Source organism: Fukomys damarensis, unplaced genomic scaffold, assembly GCF_012274545.1.
Source record: "Fukomys damarensis isolate Sample0158 unplaced genomic scaffold, DMR_v1.0_HiC HiC_scaffold_15, whole genome shotgun sequence".
NCBI classification, from domain to species: Eukaryota; Metazoa; Chordata; class Mammalia; order Rodentia; family Bathyergidae; genus Fukomys; species Fukomys damarensis.
Window position 1 is genome coordinate 3,813,842 of NW_022900927.1, and position 16,656 is coordinate 3,830,497.

The 16,656-nt window shown below is 40.0% G+C and overlaps 1 protein-coding gene across 1 annotated transcript in view; it reads right to left on the reverse strand.

Annotated features, from left to right (window-relative positions):
• Dip2b (disco interacting protein 2 homolog B) overlaps positions 1–16,656 on the reverse strand; it is a 140,722-nt gene that overhangs the window by 111,144 nt on the left and 12,922 nt on the right. The window contains exon 3 of the mRNA XM_033763889.1: positions 5,997–6,125. Within this exon, the coding sequence (XP_033619780.1) occupies positions 5,997–6,125 (129 nt within the window). The remainder of the gene's footprint in view (positions 1–5,996; positions 6,126–16,656) is intronic.

A 16,656-nucleotide genomic window follows, 5' to 3' on the forward strand; every position in this document is an offset into this window, starting at 1 on the left:
GTGGGCTACTACTTTTAAGACCAAACTGCCAACTTACTTTGGGCTTTGAAATAATTTTATGGTGAACTGGTATTTATTATGCTGTTTTATTGTCCCCAAGTTTTGCTTAGTTTAATCAAGACTGCCATATTTTATTGAATCTATAAAATTCTCAAATGTCTTAGAAAATAAAAACAATTATAATTAGAAAAGTACTTTCTGTATCAGACTTATAGATAATCTATCAATGAAAGAATCTTAAGTCCAGCAGGTTCAATCACTGTTTCAATTTCTAAGTGTGACTTTCTCCCCAACCTGCCCTTTCATTCTAGTGTGCTTCTGCTTAGATTATGCATGCTCTAATTTCTTAAAAGTTTTGTTTATTATTGCCTAGCGGCTGCCAAACTCCAAGCAATCATACAAATGGAACCAGTGACAAATGTGCTAACTTCTTTTGCCAGGATCCACCAGATCGACCTTATAAACAGCTCATAACTGCTAAACTATACAATATGACTTCTATGTTGGATTCTGAAGTCCCTGGACCTTCTTCTTATCCTCTTTGTGGGCTATATTCATAGCAGTCCTGCTGACCTCATAAGTTAGCCCATGCATTCTAAACTGTTTCTTTGGCTTTGTCTCCTCCAGACTTAAAGCTATACAGCTACCAGGATGACAATGCCAGGCACCTATCAAAGGCCTTTAGATAGACCCTCTAGAGTAACTCTACTGCTGATCACAACTACGACCCCTCTTCAGTTGGAAGTAGCCAGAGCTGTCTTTGCCCTTTACCCCTCGCAGTTATGGGTACTTCTTCAGAGGGGGGATATTGCAGATAGGTAAGTTAATTAGATATCTTGTAGGCAGTTAGACAGGGCCACCCTCAAGGAGCCAACAAATCAAGGAGCCAACAAAGACACATTCACTGTGGCCAGAATTGTAAAAGGAGAGAAACTACTATGCCCTTGTGCTTCCCCTAGGGATAAATAGCAGTAACTGATATTCTAAATAGGTTATCAATCACCTGGGTGAGGGGCCAAGGTCTTAACCCAGCCTTTCCAGGAAATATCCCTAACCTTCACCCACCCTTACTGAAAACCCCTGTATGCTTGCTATATGACCTTGCTCCCCCTTTAATCAATACTATCTGGGTGACTATACTTGTAATCTTACTGGTTGGTTGTGGTTTTGCCTCACCTCACGCCAACCTTGTAATTTTCCGTTGTGTCTTATAGTTTTGTCCCACTTTGTGCCCGCCTCACCACATGGCTTTGCTGTGTAAAACATCTTTGAAAAGTGGGGTGAGTTGCCAAAAGTCTCTCTTAGACAGAAGTTTTCTTTCCCTTAATAAATTTTTCCTATTCTAAAAAAAAAAGAAAAAGAAAAGGTACTTTCTTAATAACAGCAAGTCAAATGCTCATTTGATTTATTATCAAAAACAGTACATTTCCAAAAGTATTTTTACATGTGATATCAAATATACAATAACGAACTTGACAAAAGCTGGGGAATGATTCACACAAAGGTTTACGAGGCCTGTAACATGTGAATAATAACTACAAAGCATATTCTTTCATTATCACAAAGATTCATAGCACAAATTCACTCACAGGACAAATCAAACCACCTGTTTTATAACATGATAAACTTTTGCCTCTACACTAATGTAAAAGGAGATAATTCAGGCTTGGAAGAAAGGTGCACACCTGCAATCTAAGCTGCTCAGGAAGGTGAGGCAGGAGGATCACAAGTTTGAGGTCAGCCTGGACAACTTAGGCAAGACCATGTCTCAAAACAAAAAACAAAAATTGCAGGAACCATAGCTCAGTTGCAGCACATCCCTGGGTCCAAAAAAAAAAAAAAAGGAGATATTCAAAGCTTATTGGAAAGGATGCCTACTGATAAGAACAGGCACCCTTCTTAACTGAATTGGACTCATTCACCAGTGTACAATTAATCTTGATCTTTGATAAAGAAAGCGCTTTGGAAGTTCAATCCCTAGACAAAGCTGACTTTGCAATCTCTGTCAGAAACACATGAAAACTGGGTATTGTTTTCCAACACTAATATCTTAGCTGAACAAGGTGATATAAATACTTCCTAAAAATCCTTTTTCTACTTTTGCTGTTGTTTGAAGTGGCTAATTTCAAGAGATTAACATCAAAGGAGTTGTCAGAATGATTTACTTCGAGTTAACTTTCCATTTCAAGCACTGTGTATTTTATATACTTGGGACTACAGCAGATGTGTGTTAGGTGCATCCTGCCTTGATGTGCAGGAAAAAGTACTAAATAAGCAGCATTTTGAAATATAAGGCCTCTCTTGGCTAAGCACAAAGAAAGAATCAAGTCAGAGTCTGTGAACTCTGAATAAATAGAAGCTCTTACAGCTATGTCTGAAACCTGAAACACAAAGTCTACTTAGATTTGATTTTGACTGTCTGAAATGCAGGTGTTAATAAGCACCCACCATATAAGATGGGTTTTTCAAGTATATTCACCAACATTATTATTAAACTTTCCTATGTACCCAACACTTTATTCTGAATTTTTACAAGTTTTACTAAACATACCCTCGGTCAGTGGTGGCAAATCTATACCACTCATGCTGCAGCAGGCATGCAGAACCCTCTCTGTTGCCACACCAGCCAAGTCACCCCAGCAGCTAAGTAATGAATAACAGTTTCCCCCCGCTAAACCAAAACCTCAGTATTCAGGTTTAATTGCAGTGTAGGCAATAAGCGATAAGCAATAAGTGGGCTTTGAGTTGCACTTTGGGTACTCTGTCTTTAAAAGGTTCACCATCACTGCCTTAGATTCTTAGGCAATGTTGGCACAGGACAAGTAAATGTAAACCATCCTATGACTACAGTGACACAAAAATGGAAGTTTGGCTCCCATCAACCCCAAAACTTATCTGCTCTTCCTCTGCAGCAGCTGCTGGTTCCAGAGAAGACAGAATTCTGAGGTGGTCATTTCCCCAGTGTACTGAGCTTTCATTTGTGATTTAGCTGAGCAACTCCTTTATCGAAAAGTGTGGTTTTCACTGAAATCTATGCTTGCATGCTTCTTTTATATTCTTCTTCAGGAGAGTATTGTAATATTCTCACAGCTTTCAGCATATTTAGGGTATTATCTTAATTATTTTTTTCTTTCCTATTTCACCTCTGCTCCTTGTCTTATTTCTCACTAGTACAAGAAAAATTTCCACCTGACCATTAAATTCTTACCAGTACCATTCTACCTGTCTCCACAGCCTGCTGACCAGTATCTGATTCAGACTGTATGTTCTAATAATTGTTGTAATATGAAAGAACTGGTACAAAAGAACAGGGTCTGGAGACCACTGCTGAGGTTTTATAGGTGAAAATTTAAAAAGGAGCTTGATACATAGACAGACAGACAGACAGACAGACACATGCCCAGATGGACGGATGGGATCATCTTGAACACAACACACAGAGAAGCATCTTTCTGGTTCCTTATTAATCCTTTTATTATATGCTATAACAAACAAAGAAAAAGAAAAACAGGGAGGGGTGTACAACCACTCTCGGGGGCCAGAAATTAAAGAGTTCTAAAAGCTAAAACCCTTCTGGACTGACTAGAACATGCTGCTGCTAAACCTGAACCTGGCCTATGAAATTCACAGCTGGGGTCTTGGCAACAAGAGCATATACTTTACTGCTTCCATTCTTACCTCCCTTTAACCTATTCTCTAGTAATTACTTATATTCCTTTTCTCCAAATATCTACTTAGCCACTGGGACATAGGCGGGGTGAAGCATGCAGTCTGCCACCAGAGCTTAACAACTAGAACAAACAGAAGTCTGATTAGTTTATTGCTCTGCTGAAAACTTTCAGAGTCATTAAATACTCCTCAGAATTTGGCTTCTAAGGCAGGGCATAGTGGTGCACCCCCTATAATCCTGGCATTCAGGACACTGAGGGACGAAAATCACTGAGTTCGAGACCAGCCTGGGCTACATAGTCAGTTCAAGTCCAGCCTGAACTACATGGTGAGACGCTGTCTCAAGGCGGGGTGGGGACAATTTGGTTTCCAGTAATCCTTTTAAGCTTCTTCTGCTTCTTTCTGGCACTGAACTTTTTCTCTTTTTTCTTCCTTTCTTTTTGCAACACTGGGGATTAAACACAGGGCCTTTGCAATGAGCTACATCCACAATTCTTTTGATTAATTTTGAGTCAGGGTCTAAGTCACTAAATTGCCAAGGGCGGGCTTGAATTTACAGTCCTCCTGCCTCAGCCTCCCAGAGTGCTGGAGTTATAGGTGTGAGCCACCATATTTGGCTAGGCCCTTGCATTCTAAATTCTGGCCATGGTGAACTACTTTTGGGTCTACCATCTACCTGGTGCTACTGTCCATCTAACTGTGACCTGACATGACTTTGCTTAGATGTCTTATTCTCTGAACAACTCTCTCCTGATAACTCAAGATGAGATTAAGTATAAAGGGAAAAAGGATCTGGTGTGGTGTGCAACCTTAATTTTTTTTTCTGACCAAAAGTCCCTCGTCCTCTCTTCTAGCATGCAAAAATATACACCCAGTAGAATCTGCTCAAAAAAAGGTTGAGGAACTCTATAATTGTGTCTTTTCCTCACTTCTCTAAAGCAGTTTCTAAAATGTGATTTACACTGTTTTTCAATTCAAGAAAGAAAAGGTTAAGGTGGACTGGGGACGGAGCTCATTGGGTATGGCACTTTCCTAGCAAGAGGCCCTAGGTTCAATTCCTGGCATCACAATAATTTTTTTTTTTTAAAGAAAAGAAAGGACAGCATAAAAGGGAGATAAAACTGAAGAGAGGAGATTAATATTCTAGTCTTTCATTATAATTCTGCCATTTAAAGGCACAAAGTGTGCTGGAGAGACTACTCCACACAGTAGGCAGAAAATGGGCATCAGAAAGGCATTCTATGCCCCATATCCTACTGGGGCTCTGTAATTTTTTTCACTACTAATCAGAGTGGTATATCTGGTACTGATAGCTGAGTAGTTTTGTTTTTTGTTCTGTGAAAAAAGGTCTCACTATGTAGGCCAGGCTGGCCTCGAACTCACAGTGATTCTCCTGCCTCAGCCTCCTGAGTGCTGAGATTACAGGCGTGCACCACCATGCCTGGCAAATGAGTGGTTCTGGGCACAGAGTAAGTAGGAGCATGCTCCCACTGCCAGGCACAGCACACCTTGCTTTTCTCCTTCCAAATGGGCATTTTCTGGGTTAGAAGAAATAAAACTGAGTATTCATTCAAAATTTCAATGTCGAGTTTTTTTCCAGCTCTACTTGTTAAGGGGCACTTGTTAATCAACAGCTCTACAGCCAGGCATGGAAGTATACATGCCTATATTCCCATCAACTTGGGAGGCTGAGGCAAGATATCACTTGAGCCCACAAATTTGAGACCAGCATGGAAATAGGAAGCCCTTGGCTTAAAAAGAAAAAAGAGCTAAAGGGATTTAGCTCTGCGGCACCACGCCTACCTCACAAATGCAAGTTCGTGAATTTGATCCCTGGTACCAAAAATAAAAAAGCAGGTCTGCAAACAAAGAAGGACCTCCGTCTTCAAAAAGTCCACTGGCCCTCACAGTAAACCCACATGACCTGAGCTTCCACTTGTACTTATTCACATTGTCTTTGTGTTTGTCTGGCTCCTTTTCTTCAACTTGTTAAATAGAAGAAATGGTCTTATTTGCTGTTGTATTCCCCCCCAAAATCAAGCATCTACTACCCTTGATACATAGTAGGAACTAAATATATAATAAATGAATGAATCAATTTGGACCTTTGGTGCCTCAAAAATCAAAGACAACCATTAGAAGCTCTCAGGAGAAACACAGTCCCTACTGCAGTCAGTAAAAACTCTTCAGCTGAGGGCTGGAGATTTAGCTCAGTGGCACTGTGCCTGCCTCGCAAGAGCAAGGTCCTGAGTTCGATCCCTGGTACCACCAAAAACAAACAAACACACACAAAACTCTTTAGCTAGAACTCTTCAGCTCCTTCTTACCTGATCGGTATCGTTCATCCCTGGCTCCTCCAGATCGACTTCGGTGGTACTTAGAGGGAGCCGAAGTTTGAGCTGCAGCTGGAGCAGGTGTCTGGTTTCTATGTTCTTTATGTACTGCTGAATCAGTTTCTAGAAAAGGAAATTTGAAAGATGGTTATCCAATAACAACTACTGTTCCTTGAGCACTTTATTCTCTTAACAGTGAGGTCAGTACTATACCCCATCTACAGTAAAGGGTTGGAGAGAGCATATATATTTATATGATGGAAAGTGTGTGTGTGTGTGTGTGTGTGTGTGAGAGAGAGAGAGAGAGAGAGAGAGAGAGAGAGAGAGAGAGAAATGGAAAGACGCCCAGGCCAAAAAATATCATCTCAGTGTTACAACTAACAATAGGCTAGCAGGAGAAAAAGTAAAAAACCTATAGTAAAGATTCCAAGGCCTGGAGGTGACAGGGACATGGGATACAAGCATATGACCCCCTAATTGAAACAGTGAAAGAGAATTGCCTGAGTTGTTTCAGCTGCCACAGTGTGAGTCACTCCAAATACACACACAAGGCAAGCAAAACAGGGGCTTGTCATGCAAACTTAGCTGCAGTCAAGCCTACCCGCTTTCCCACTGCCTTCACCACGCTATCTCTATGGATAGTTATCCCCATACCCACGGTCTAATCGAGAATCTAGGGAAGTGGGGCATAAGCAGAAGAAAAACACTTCCTGCACAATTGAAAGTACTTGTTGAATAACAATTTCCCATTTCTCCCCATATGTTCTGGCGATCATCATTTTATTCTCTATCAGTCTATTTCAGATACCTCATATTTATCCTTATGTGACATTTATTTCACTTAGTGTAATGTCCTCCAGGTTCATTCCTATTATTATACATAGCAGAATTTTCTTCTTAGTCATATTTTAAGTTCCTAAAACAGCTCTTAGTGGTGGCCAGAAAGGCAGCTTTTATATAGCAAATTAAATGCCCAATACAGTAAGATGTCATCTATGCACAAAGTGCTACACCTATGCAGCGAGGGCTCCAGACTCCTGTTGAGAATCAATTTATATAAAAAACAAAAACAAAAAAACACACACCAGACTCAAAGCATAGCCAACTGGGTAGTAGAAGCAACAGTTCTATGTACCCTAGAAAGGGCTGACAACATCAAGGTATTACAGGAACTGAGATTCATAATGACAATGTCATACCTTTTGTAAAAAATGGGCTGGTCATGGTGGTGTACACCTGTAATTCTAGCACTCCAGGAGTGCTAGCGGCACATTGTAGGAGCCTGAGGCAGGAGGACTGCCACGGGTTTGAGGCCAGCCTGAACTACATAGCAAGATCCTGTCTCAAAAAGCCAAAAATAAATAAATATAAAGTCCAACTATAATACAGGCTCAACCGGGCTCAACCTTCCTGTAAGACCCATGAAAGAGCCCTCTTAAATGGTCCAGGGAAGCAACCTGGAGAGCAAATAGTCACTGACACAGCTGGGCACGATTCTTGACCCAGAAAACCACAGGGTATAATAAAAAAATATTTTTTTAAGGTTAGATTTTTTTTTTGGAGACAGGGACTTACTATCCAATTTAGGCTGGCCTTGAACTCACTATGTAATCCATGCTGACCTCAAACTTGTTCCAATACTCCTGCCTGACCCTCTCCAGTGCTGGGATTATAGGGCATGCATCATGCGCAACCAAGATTAAGATATTTTTGTTTGTTTTGTTTTGTTTTGTAGTGGGAATCCAACTCAGGACCTTGCACTTGTGAGGCAGGCATGGTGCTGCTAAGCTAAATCCCCAGCCTTTTGTTGCTATTTTTTGCAGAACTGAGGATTGGACCAAGAGCCACAAATAAGCTTGGTAAGTACTCTACCACTGAATAATATGCCTGGCCCTAGATTATTTTTACATAATGTGTTTATGGTGAGAAGGAAGAATGTATTTTAGGATGCTCTGTACTAACATGTATTTATGAATCTAGAAATGCTTGTTTTTTCAGAGGTGGGGTGGGGTTGAGACAGGGTCTCACTATGTAGTTGAGACTGACCTGGAACTCGCTATGTAGCCAAGGCTGGTCTAGAACTCACAGTGATCCTCCTGCCTCAGCCTTCTGAGTGCTGGGATTACAGGCATGTGCCACCACACTCTGCTTAGAAATGCTTGTTTTTGATGGTTCCTGGTAGCCAAGATTCTCGTGACAAAATTGAGTAGAATATGTTTCAGACACTGAAAATTTTAAATGTCTGAGGTTGAAAATTATTATTATTTTTTTTTTGGTACGAGGGATTTAACTCGGGTCCTTATACTTGGCAGGCACCAGAACCACTGATCTAAATCCCCAACCACTGATTTAATTTGATCTAAATTAAATTTTTAATCAATCTAAATATCTCTTGATAATCCATTTAACATGAGGATTATGTTGAATTCACAATATTTTCCATTCCTCTTTCATGTTAGTTTTATTAGTCTTGAACAGGGGTCAACAAAGGAGAGCCCGTGGACCCAATATGGCAACTGTCTTTTTCGCAACAGACTTACTGGAATAGCCAGGCTCAGCCATTTACATAGCTTCGATGACTGCTCTCACACTGTAAAGGCTGTGATGGGAACTGTATGTTTTCAAAGTCTCAAATACCATCTGGCCCTTTACAAAAAACATTTACCAACCCCTGGTCTATAATAAAAGCTCACAGTAAGTTTCTGCTTTGTATGGGCACAGTACAACAGTTTTCAGATTTTCTCTTACTTATTCCTCACAACAAACCTTTGAAGGCTTTGAGCTCTTCATTTTTTTTCCTTGAGTGACTTTCAATGAAAGAGTAAATGGCCCAGGCTAAGTCTAGACTTGAGCTCATCCTGCTCCAGCATCTCTCAGAGTGCTATGATTACAGGTATGAACCCCGTACACAGGGTGTTTACTTTTTTTTTTTGGTACCAGAGATCGAACTCAGGACCTTCTGCTTGCAAGGCAGGGAGTAGAACCACTGAGCTAAATCCCTGGCCCAGTCTCATTACTTTTTAAAGATACAAGTCTGTGGAAAATTTTTTTGTTTTTGTCTTTTGAGGTAGGGTTTTGCTATGTAGTTTGGACTGGTCTTGAGCTCACTGTGTAGCTCAGACTGGCCTCAAACTTATGGTAATTCTCCTGGCTCAGCCTCCCGAGTGCTGGGATTACAGGTGTACACCACCATACCCAGCTACTCCAATTAACTTTAAATGGAGAACACAAAATAGCAGAAGGCTATTTTTATTTCTATGATGATATGATCAGATGATATATACTGGAAGGAAATCAGACTAGTAGTATACATGAGCTATTTTGCTTGTAAATAGGCACAAAGAAAATATTGTCCCAAATAAATAGGACACACATGTGTAAATACCAAATTATTTCTCTGGTATGAAAAACTAAAACTGTAAATAAGGTTCAAATTGTATAACTGATAATGTGAAATAGGAAGTAAGAGATAAAGGAGTGGGGGCGGGAAGGGTAGGGGAAAGGAAAGAAGGGAAAAGAAAAAATGAAAACAAACTCTTTGTAAATAGGGAAAGGTAGAGGGGGTGAGGGTGTGAAGGGAGGGCAGGGGTATAGGGAAAAAATAGGAACCAAGCTACATCATGTAAAGGTACAAGATCCCAATGATGAATTAACTGTATTGTATACTTAAAAAGTATCAATAAACTTAACAGGAAAAAAAGAAAATAGCATCTCATAGAGCACCAAGTTTCAAAACACTAACTTTTATTGTCATTTTGGGGTCTTAATGAATGTACAACTGAATTATCTATCAATTGTTATTTGATTAAATAAGCAGCTCTGCAAGAAGACACTACGCCACTCTGTTCGGTAACTGATGCATCCACAGTAGTTTAAAAAAAAAAGTAGTTAATAATTAAAAGGGAGAAAATAAATATCAATTACTATCATTTCAAAAATTATAGATAAAAAATGTATTTTTTCAATATCCCCCCTTCACCTTGCTTTTGTTTCATGTTTTTAATGTAATTAACTAGAATAGAAAAGATAATAATGTGGTCTAAGAGTGAAAATTACTTCAAAGAAATGGTAGGCAGAAGTAGGAGTTGCCCCATCTGTTTGGGAAAAAACTGGAGAAAATGAATGTTTCCAGTCACAATTAGATAGAAATTACCAAAGCTCAAACTACTAGACAATAGCACACAAGGTCTCTGATAAGACCCTGGAGCCACGTGACACTCAGCAGCTTGCTTCACGGCACAATACCAATGATGGAGCCTCAATAAAAGTGAAAGAAAATCATTGCCTTTTTTCTTTGAAGATAGAAAAATTTTTATTACAGACACCAAACCTCCCTTCTCCAATGATTTAGAAGTAGAAGACAAAATCCTGCAGATACAAGAACGCAGAAAGTAACACGATGAAGAGTGGCTGGAGACAGAAGGCGCTGCACTGAGCAACACTGACCCAGGGTTCTCAGTTCCTGAGAGAATTCAGTCATCTGAGCAAACCAGGTCTCTTTGGGCTCTAATATTATGACAGCCATTTCTTTGTAGTTTGTCAGAAATGAGGCCAAAATATCAATGTGCAATTCTAATAAGTGGCTGACAAGTATCTCCAGTGAGTATTTCTCAGGTGTCCAAACCACAAGGCAACAGACTTCTGACAGAACTGTGATACAAATGCTAATATATCTGCTTTGAGTTCATATGAGGTTGTCTTAAAAAGGTAAAAAAAAAAAAAAGTAAAATGAATTCCTCGGAGCTGAATACTTAATAAAGAAACCTCATATTTAATCTCTTTGAACTGTGAACATTCACTCATTCTACGCATTTTATAAATTTTTATTTCTGGGTCCTGGAGATTTTAAATATTAAAATTTATAAATATACATGCCATATATTTTATATAGACATAATTATAAAATATATTTTGTAATATATAAATATAAAAATTTTATTATAAAACATATATATACTTTGGGGCGTGGTTGTACTAAGAAGTGAGCTCAGAGGTGCTCTACCCATGGCACATCTCCAGCTCTTTTCACTTTTTATTATGAGACAAGGTCTAGTAGCTTCAAATTTGTGATCCTCCTGTGTTAGCCTCCCAATACACAGGAGTGAGCCCCCATACCTGGCTACAAATATATTTATACGTGCCCTGGAAAAACTAGAAATGACTACAATAAAAAATATCTGTAAGCGATGAGATTTAGGATGATCTGTGTATTTCCCCATAGGCTCTCTGAATGAGTATATGTTTTCTATAATTTAGAAATGTTCTTTTTCTAAGTATATAGATGTTCACTGCAGAACAATGAGGAAATAGCTAAGTGTAAGGAATAAAATACAAACTATATTGGATTTTCTTAATTTGAAATTCATGACATCAAAATAAGGTATAATCGGGCCGGAGATTTAGCTCAGTGGTTTGGTGGCCTGCCTTGCAAGCACAAGGACCCGAGTTCAATCCCCGGTACCAAAAAACAAAAACAAAAACAAAATAAGGTACAATCACATACCGTTTTCAGCCTCCTAGATAAATTATGACATTATGAGCAGGATTTTCCAGCCTCCTAAATCAATTATCTTCTTTCATTTTCCCTCAAACTAATTGGTAAATTAACAGATACAAGTAGAGTGGACCCTCAAGTTACAACCAGCCTGACATATGAACAACTTGGGTTACAACTAGAATTTTAGTTTTAACTTACAAAGTCTTCAGTTACAACCCGAATGCTGGCTGCTTGTGCTTCCAGATGGTCTCAGATACAGATTTAACCCATAAAGTGTTCAGTAAGGAATATTACAACCTTTCCTGTGGGGGGCTAACTGAGAAATCCTGAGCCAATGTCTCAGGACACTGAGATCTGCTATTATACAGGAGAGCGACTTTGAAGGCTGTGTAGAGAAGCCTGAGCCTTTAATTGACCAACATGAGTTTATGACCAGTCCTCACAAACAAACTAAATTCATAAGTCAAGGGTCCACTTATTTGGGGATAAAAGAAAAGAAACTGTATCCTGGATGGATTAAATAATTTTGGAAGGCTTATTCCAACCTTAGCTTACTTGCCAGGGATGATTTATTACAGGTGGGGCAGGAAACAATGTACCTCAGGCCCCAGTAAGGAGAAGTGGGAAGGTGTCCAGGATGGGCATTATTTAACCATCTATGTGACCAAAGCAGAGCAGGCAAGATGCCACCCACAGGTAAATTATTCCATGTCCAGGGTTCCACATTTCAAGCAGATCTCAGAAACAATCAGGGCTGCTATGATATGAGTTCCTGGGTTTTGAGTAAAGTATGCCTGGTTTCAATGACATGGAAAGGAAAAGCTAAAAGCAAAGATGGAATAAACCTGTAGACCATGCAGACAGAAACTTTGGTCTAAGTGAAATAAGTGATAAAATGAACACAAAAGTGTGCACAAATATGATTACAACTATGTATGCAAAAAGTCTTTACATACAATTACAAGGATTAGATGGGATATGAAACCATTTAGAGTGAAGTACTGATGAGTTATTCCATAGTTTTACTATTTCATTATTTTGTTTATAGAAATAATTTTATGTATAAAATCAAAGTAATTTTGAAAGACATTAAAGTACTGGAATGGACGCTCACAGCCTTACATATGACATCTCCTTTATAACTTCCAAATCCTACAAGAGATCCTAAGAAAAAAACTAAACTACTTGCTGCTGATCATTATACAGCAATGGTTTTAACCTGGGGACTACTGACCTTGCAAACAGAGTACTGAGTAACCACTAGAGGTCACCATTATGTTTAAATAGTGTGACTCAAGGTTTAGTAACAGCTTCAAAAAACACACCAATTCAGGTCTTCTGCTGCTGGGTGTGGTGGCACATGCCTGTAATCCTAGCACTCAGAAGGCTGAGGCAGGAGGATTGACACCAGTTTGAGGCCAACCTGGGCTACAAAGTGAGTTCAAGGCCAGTTTAAATTACAGAGGGTGACCCTGTCTCAAAAAGCAAACAAACATTCTTCTGTAACACTCAGTATTTATCACCAATGATCAACATGTATTTAATTTATTGTTAGTTGGCAGGATGATACAGTATAGTCTTATGTATTTCTATTGTTCAAGTATAGTAACAATGATATCCTGGAAAAAGAAGCAGACATTTACTGATACAAAACTACACAAAATTTTCTTTCAGGAGGAGAGAAGAAAACCAACTCAGCTTATCTTTCAACTATGCTTATGATTTCATAGATCACTGTACCTGTAGGACCAATACAGGGAAGCAGGACAAGCTCTGAGAACTAAAAACACAAGGCCTAAACTTTTTAGGGATAAAGAGAGTAGATATTCTCTAGTACTGCTGCTGGTTCCACAGAAGGAACACATTAAACCAATGACAACAAACAGCATAGTATGTGCTGAGGAGAAAAACAAGGTTCTCTGAACCCACTTCATGGTGAATTTAATTTGCATTCAGGTTTCAAGGAAGGTATAAATTTGTTGTTTTGTTTTGTTTTTGAGACAAGTCCTAACTATGTAGTCCAGGCTGCCTCGAACTCATTGCAATCCTTCTGTCTCTGCTGCCTGTGGGCTGGGATTACAGGTCTGCGCCACAGTGCCCAGCATATCCGTTAAAGGGAGACACTGATGTGCGACTTAGGCAGGCAGGAAAAAGGCACTTTACACAAAATTATGGTGTTTCTAGAAGTCCAGTGAGAAAGAAAGCTAATTTTAGGAAAGACTGATTGAGCTAACACACAGTGAAAGGGTGGTGAGTTTAGAAAGGAGGCCAGAAAAGAAAATCGGGGTAAGAACATTAGTCCTGAGTCCCATACACAGTCTTTAAAGATATTTCAACAGGAAATAGCAGGACAATAATGGTATAACATTCCTGTGGCTCCTTGAACTTTCCTGACACCATCTCATCTCATCTTCACAATAACACAGTGTGATGAGACAATTTTAATGATAAGGATACTCACCACAGGTTTGTATGCCAATGATCACCCCAAATCATTATAAATGGGAGGCCCTTGCTCCTGTTCCTATCCCATGAAACAAAGGTACAGTGGGGTACCTTGAATCCCTCAGGGAGTCTTCCCTGGGAGGCTAAGACACGTGTGAGTCACTGGGGAGAGCCTCCGGATGGATGGGTGATTACCACATTCCTGCCAGCTTGAACCACCAGTGTGGCACATGCATGGTTGTCCCTCTGGGTGATTTGTACTACCATGGTCAGAGCCACAGGGCAGTAAGATACAAATTAAGGCACCATCATGAATGTGTTAACTTAATGTCTGGGAAAAGGAGAAATGGAAACTGCTGGAGTCTGGAAAAGAGGCCAACCACCTGATTCCAAAGAGTGAGTTCTGGAGGAAAGGGAGTTAGGGGTCCTTGGTCTGTGAAGAGGTAGGCACTGAAATAGTGCTTTCTAGGCCACCTGACACCAGGAAAATGGCTATGCAAGAGCCTAAAGAAGCAAAATGCTAGAAGCTGTGCTCTGGGAATATAAGAAGGGTGACTTGAGAGCCAAGCAGAATGCACTGCTTCAGAATGCACCAGAGGGGCAGACATAGAAGTGGGCATTACCCACGGGCCACACACAGAGGCTCTGTCTTCAGGAGTACCGTGTAGGGTCTTCCCCAGTGGGTGTGGAGACTGGACTGACCGCCTCTCCTCCTGCACTGCCTATATCCTTAGAGGATCTCTGACAATTAAGGAGGAAAAAGAAGCTCCAAGAGGAAGATCCTAGACTTCCTTCTGATAAAATATGTGGGGGCACGTATCGTCACAGTGTGTGCTCTAATCCCCAGCAGTTCTAATACTACCCACATCTAGCAAATGAAGAAGCAGAACTGGGACTTCCACATTCTTTCCATTATGCTATAAGCCTCACTTGGGAATTTTAAATTGAAATTATAGATAGAAGAAAATAAATTCTATTCCCCGAAATACAAAGGCACATTGCTTAATTAGTATTTATAGCTGGAAATGTTCTCTAACACTCCAGCATTCCAAAATGCCCTTCCTGAGTTCTCTCTCTTTTTTGAGACAGGATCTCACCAAGCTGCCCTTGCTGGCCTCGATCTTGTAATTCTTCTCCTGAGCCTCCTTAGTAGCTGGGGTAACAGGTATGTACCACCATGCCCAATTATCATTCCTGAGGTCAATGACTGGCTTTAAGTTCAGTCCCTTTGGATTTCTACAGTATGTATTCCACGCTGGCCTTTAACGGAGCCCAGGATTATAAGCATGAGCCACCACACCTGGCTAAAATGGTTAAATACTAACTTAAAATTCTGTCTACCCTCATATTACGACCAGCCTGACATACAAACTTGGGTTACAACTGCCTTTTAGTTTTAACTTACAAACAGTCTTCAGTTAAAACCCAAACGCTGGCTGCTTGTGCTTCCAGATGATCTCAGATACAGATTTAAGCTTTAAAAGAGTTCAGGACATTACAGCATACTTTCCTGTGTGGGGTTAAATGAGAAATCCTGGGCCAATGTCTCTCGAAGGACACTGATATCTGCCTTTATATAAGAGAGAGACATTGAAGGCTGTGTTGGAAGGAGCATGAGCCTTCAATTGGACCACCTGAGTTACAATCATGCCTCAAGAACAAACTGAGTTCGTAAGTCAAGGTCCACTGTACCTGTGTACCTCTAAGTCATACTTTTTTTTTTGGTACCAGGGATAAAACTTGGGACCTTGCACTTGTGAGGCAGGCAGCAGAACCACTAAGCTAAATCCCCAGCCTTTAATTCATACAAGTTTTAGACACAAAATTATTACTTTCATGGCACACATCTATAATCACAGTACTCAAGAGACTGAGGCAGGAAGATCACAAATTCAAGCCTAGCCTGGGCAATTTAGAGAGAACCTGTCTCAAAATTTAAATAAAAAAAAAAAACTGAAAAAGAACTAGGGATACAGCTCAGCACAAAGATCTTGGGTTCTGTCACTGATACCATGCAAAAATAAATGAATAAAACAATAAAAAAAACTTCATATTACTTACATAAGGCTATTAGTAAGAAAACCAGAGTGGGCTGGAGATTTAGCTCAGGGGTTCTGCCGCCTGCCTGGCAAGTGCACAGACCTGAGTTGGATCCCCAGTACTGAAAAAAAAAAGTTATGTAGACTATTCTCAAGAGGCTTTATTGGGGGACAGGAGAGAAACAGGTTTTCCTTTACTTCAATTTAACTCAGTCATACACACACTTACACAACATTAATGGCAGGAATGAACTTAGAACTGTGATGAAAGAGCACCCACAGTGCATCCACTATACGTACTTGGACACTTATGAGAAAATACCCCCTAGCAAATGGGCAGCAGTCAACTCACACTTGAGGAAACCCAGAGGATCATTAGAAATTCTTCCAGGACACATTAGAGACATCACATAACCATGGTCACAAAGAGATTATATCTTATCTCTAAAAAGGCAGTGGTTGAGGGCCTTAGGAAAAACCACTGTGGAAACCTCTTGAAGACAAAGGTGATTAACCATGGTCACAAAGAGATTATATCTTATCTCTAAAAAGGCAGTGGTTGAGGGCCTTAGGAATAACCACTGTGGAAACCTCTTGAAGACAAAGGTGAAGCTGGGCATGGTGGTACATGCCTGTAATCCCAGCACTCGGGAGGCTGAGGCAGGAGGATCAC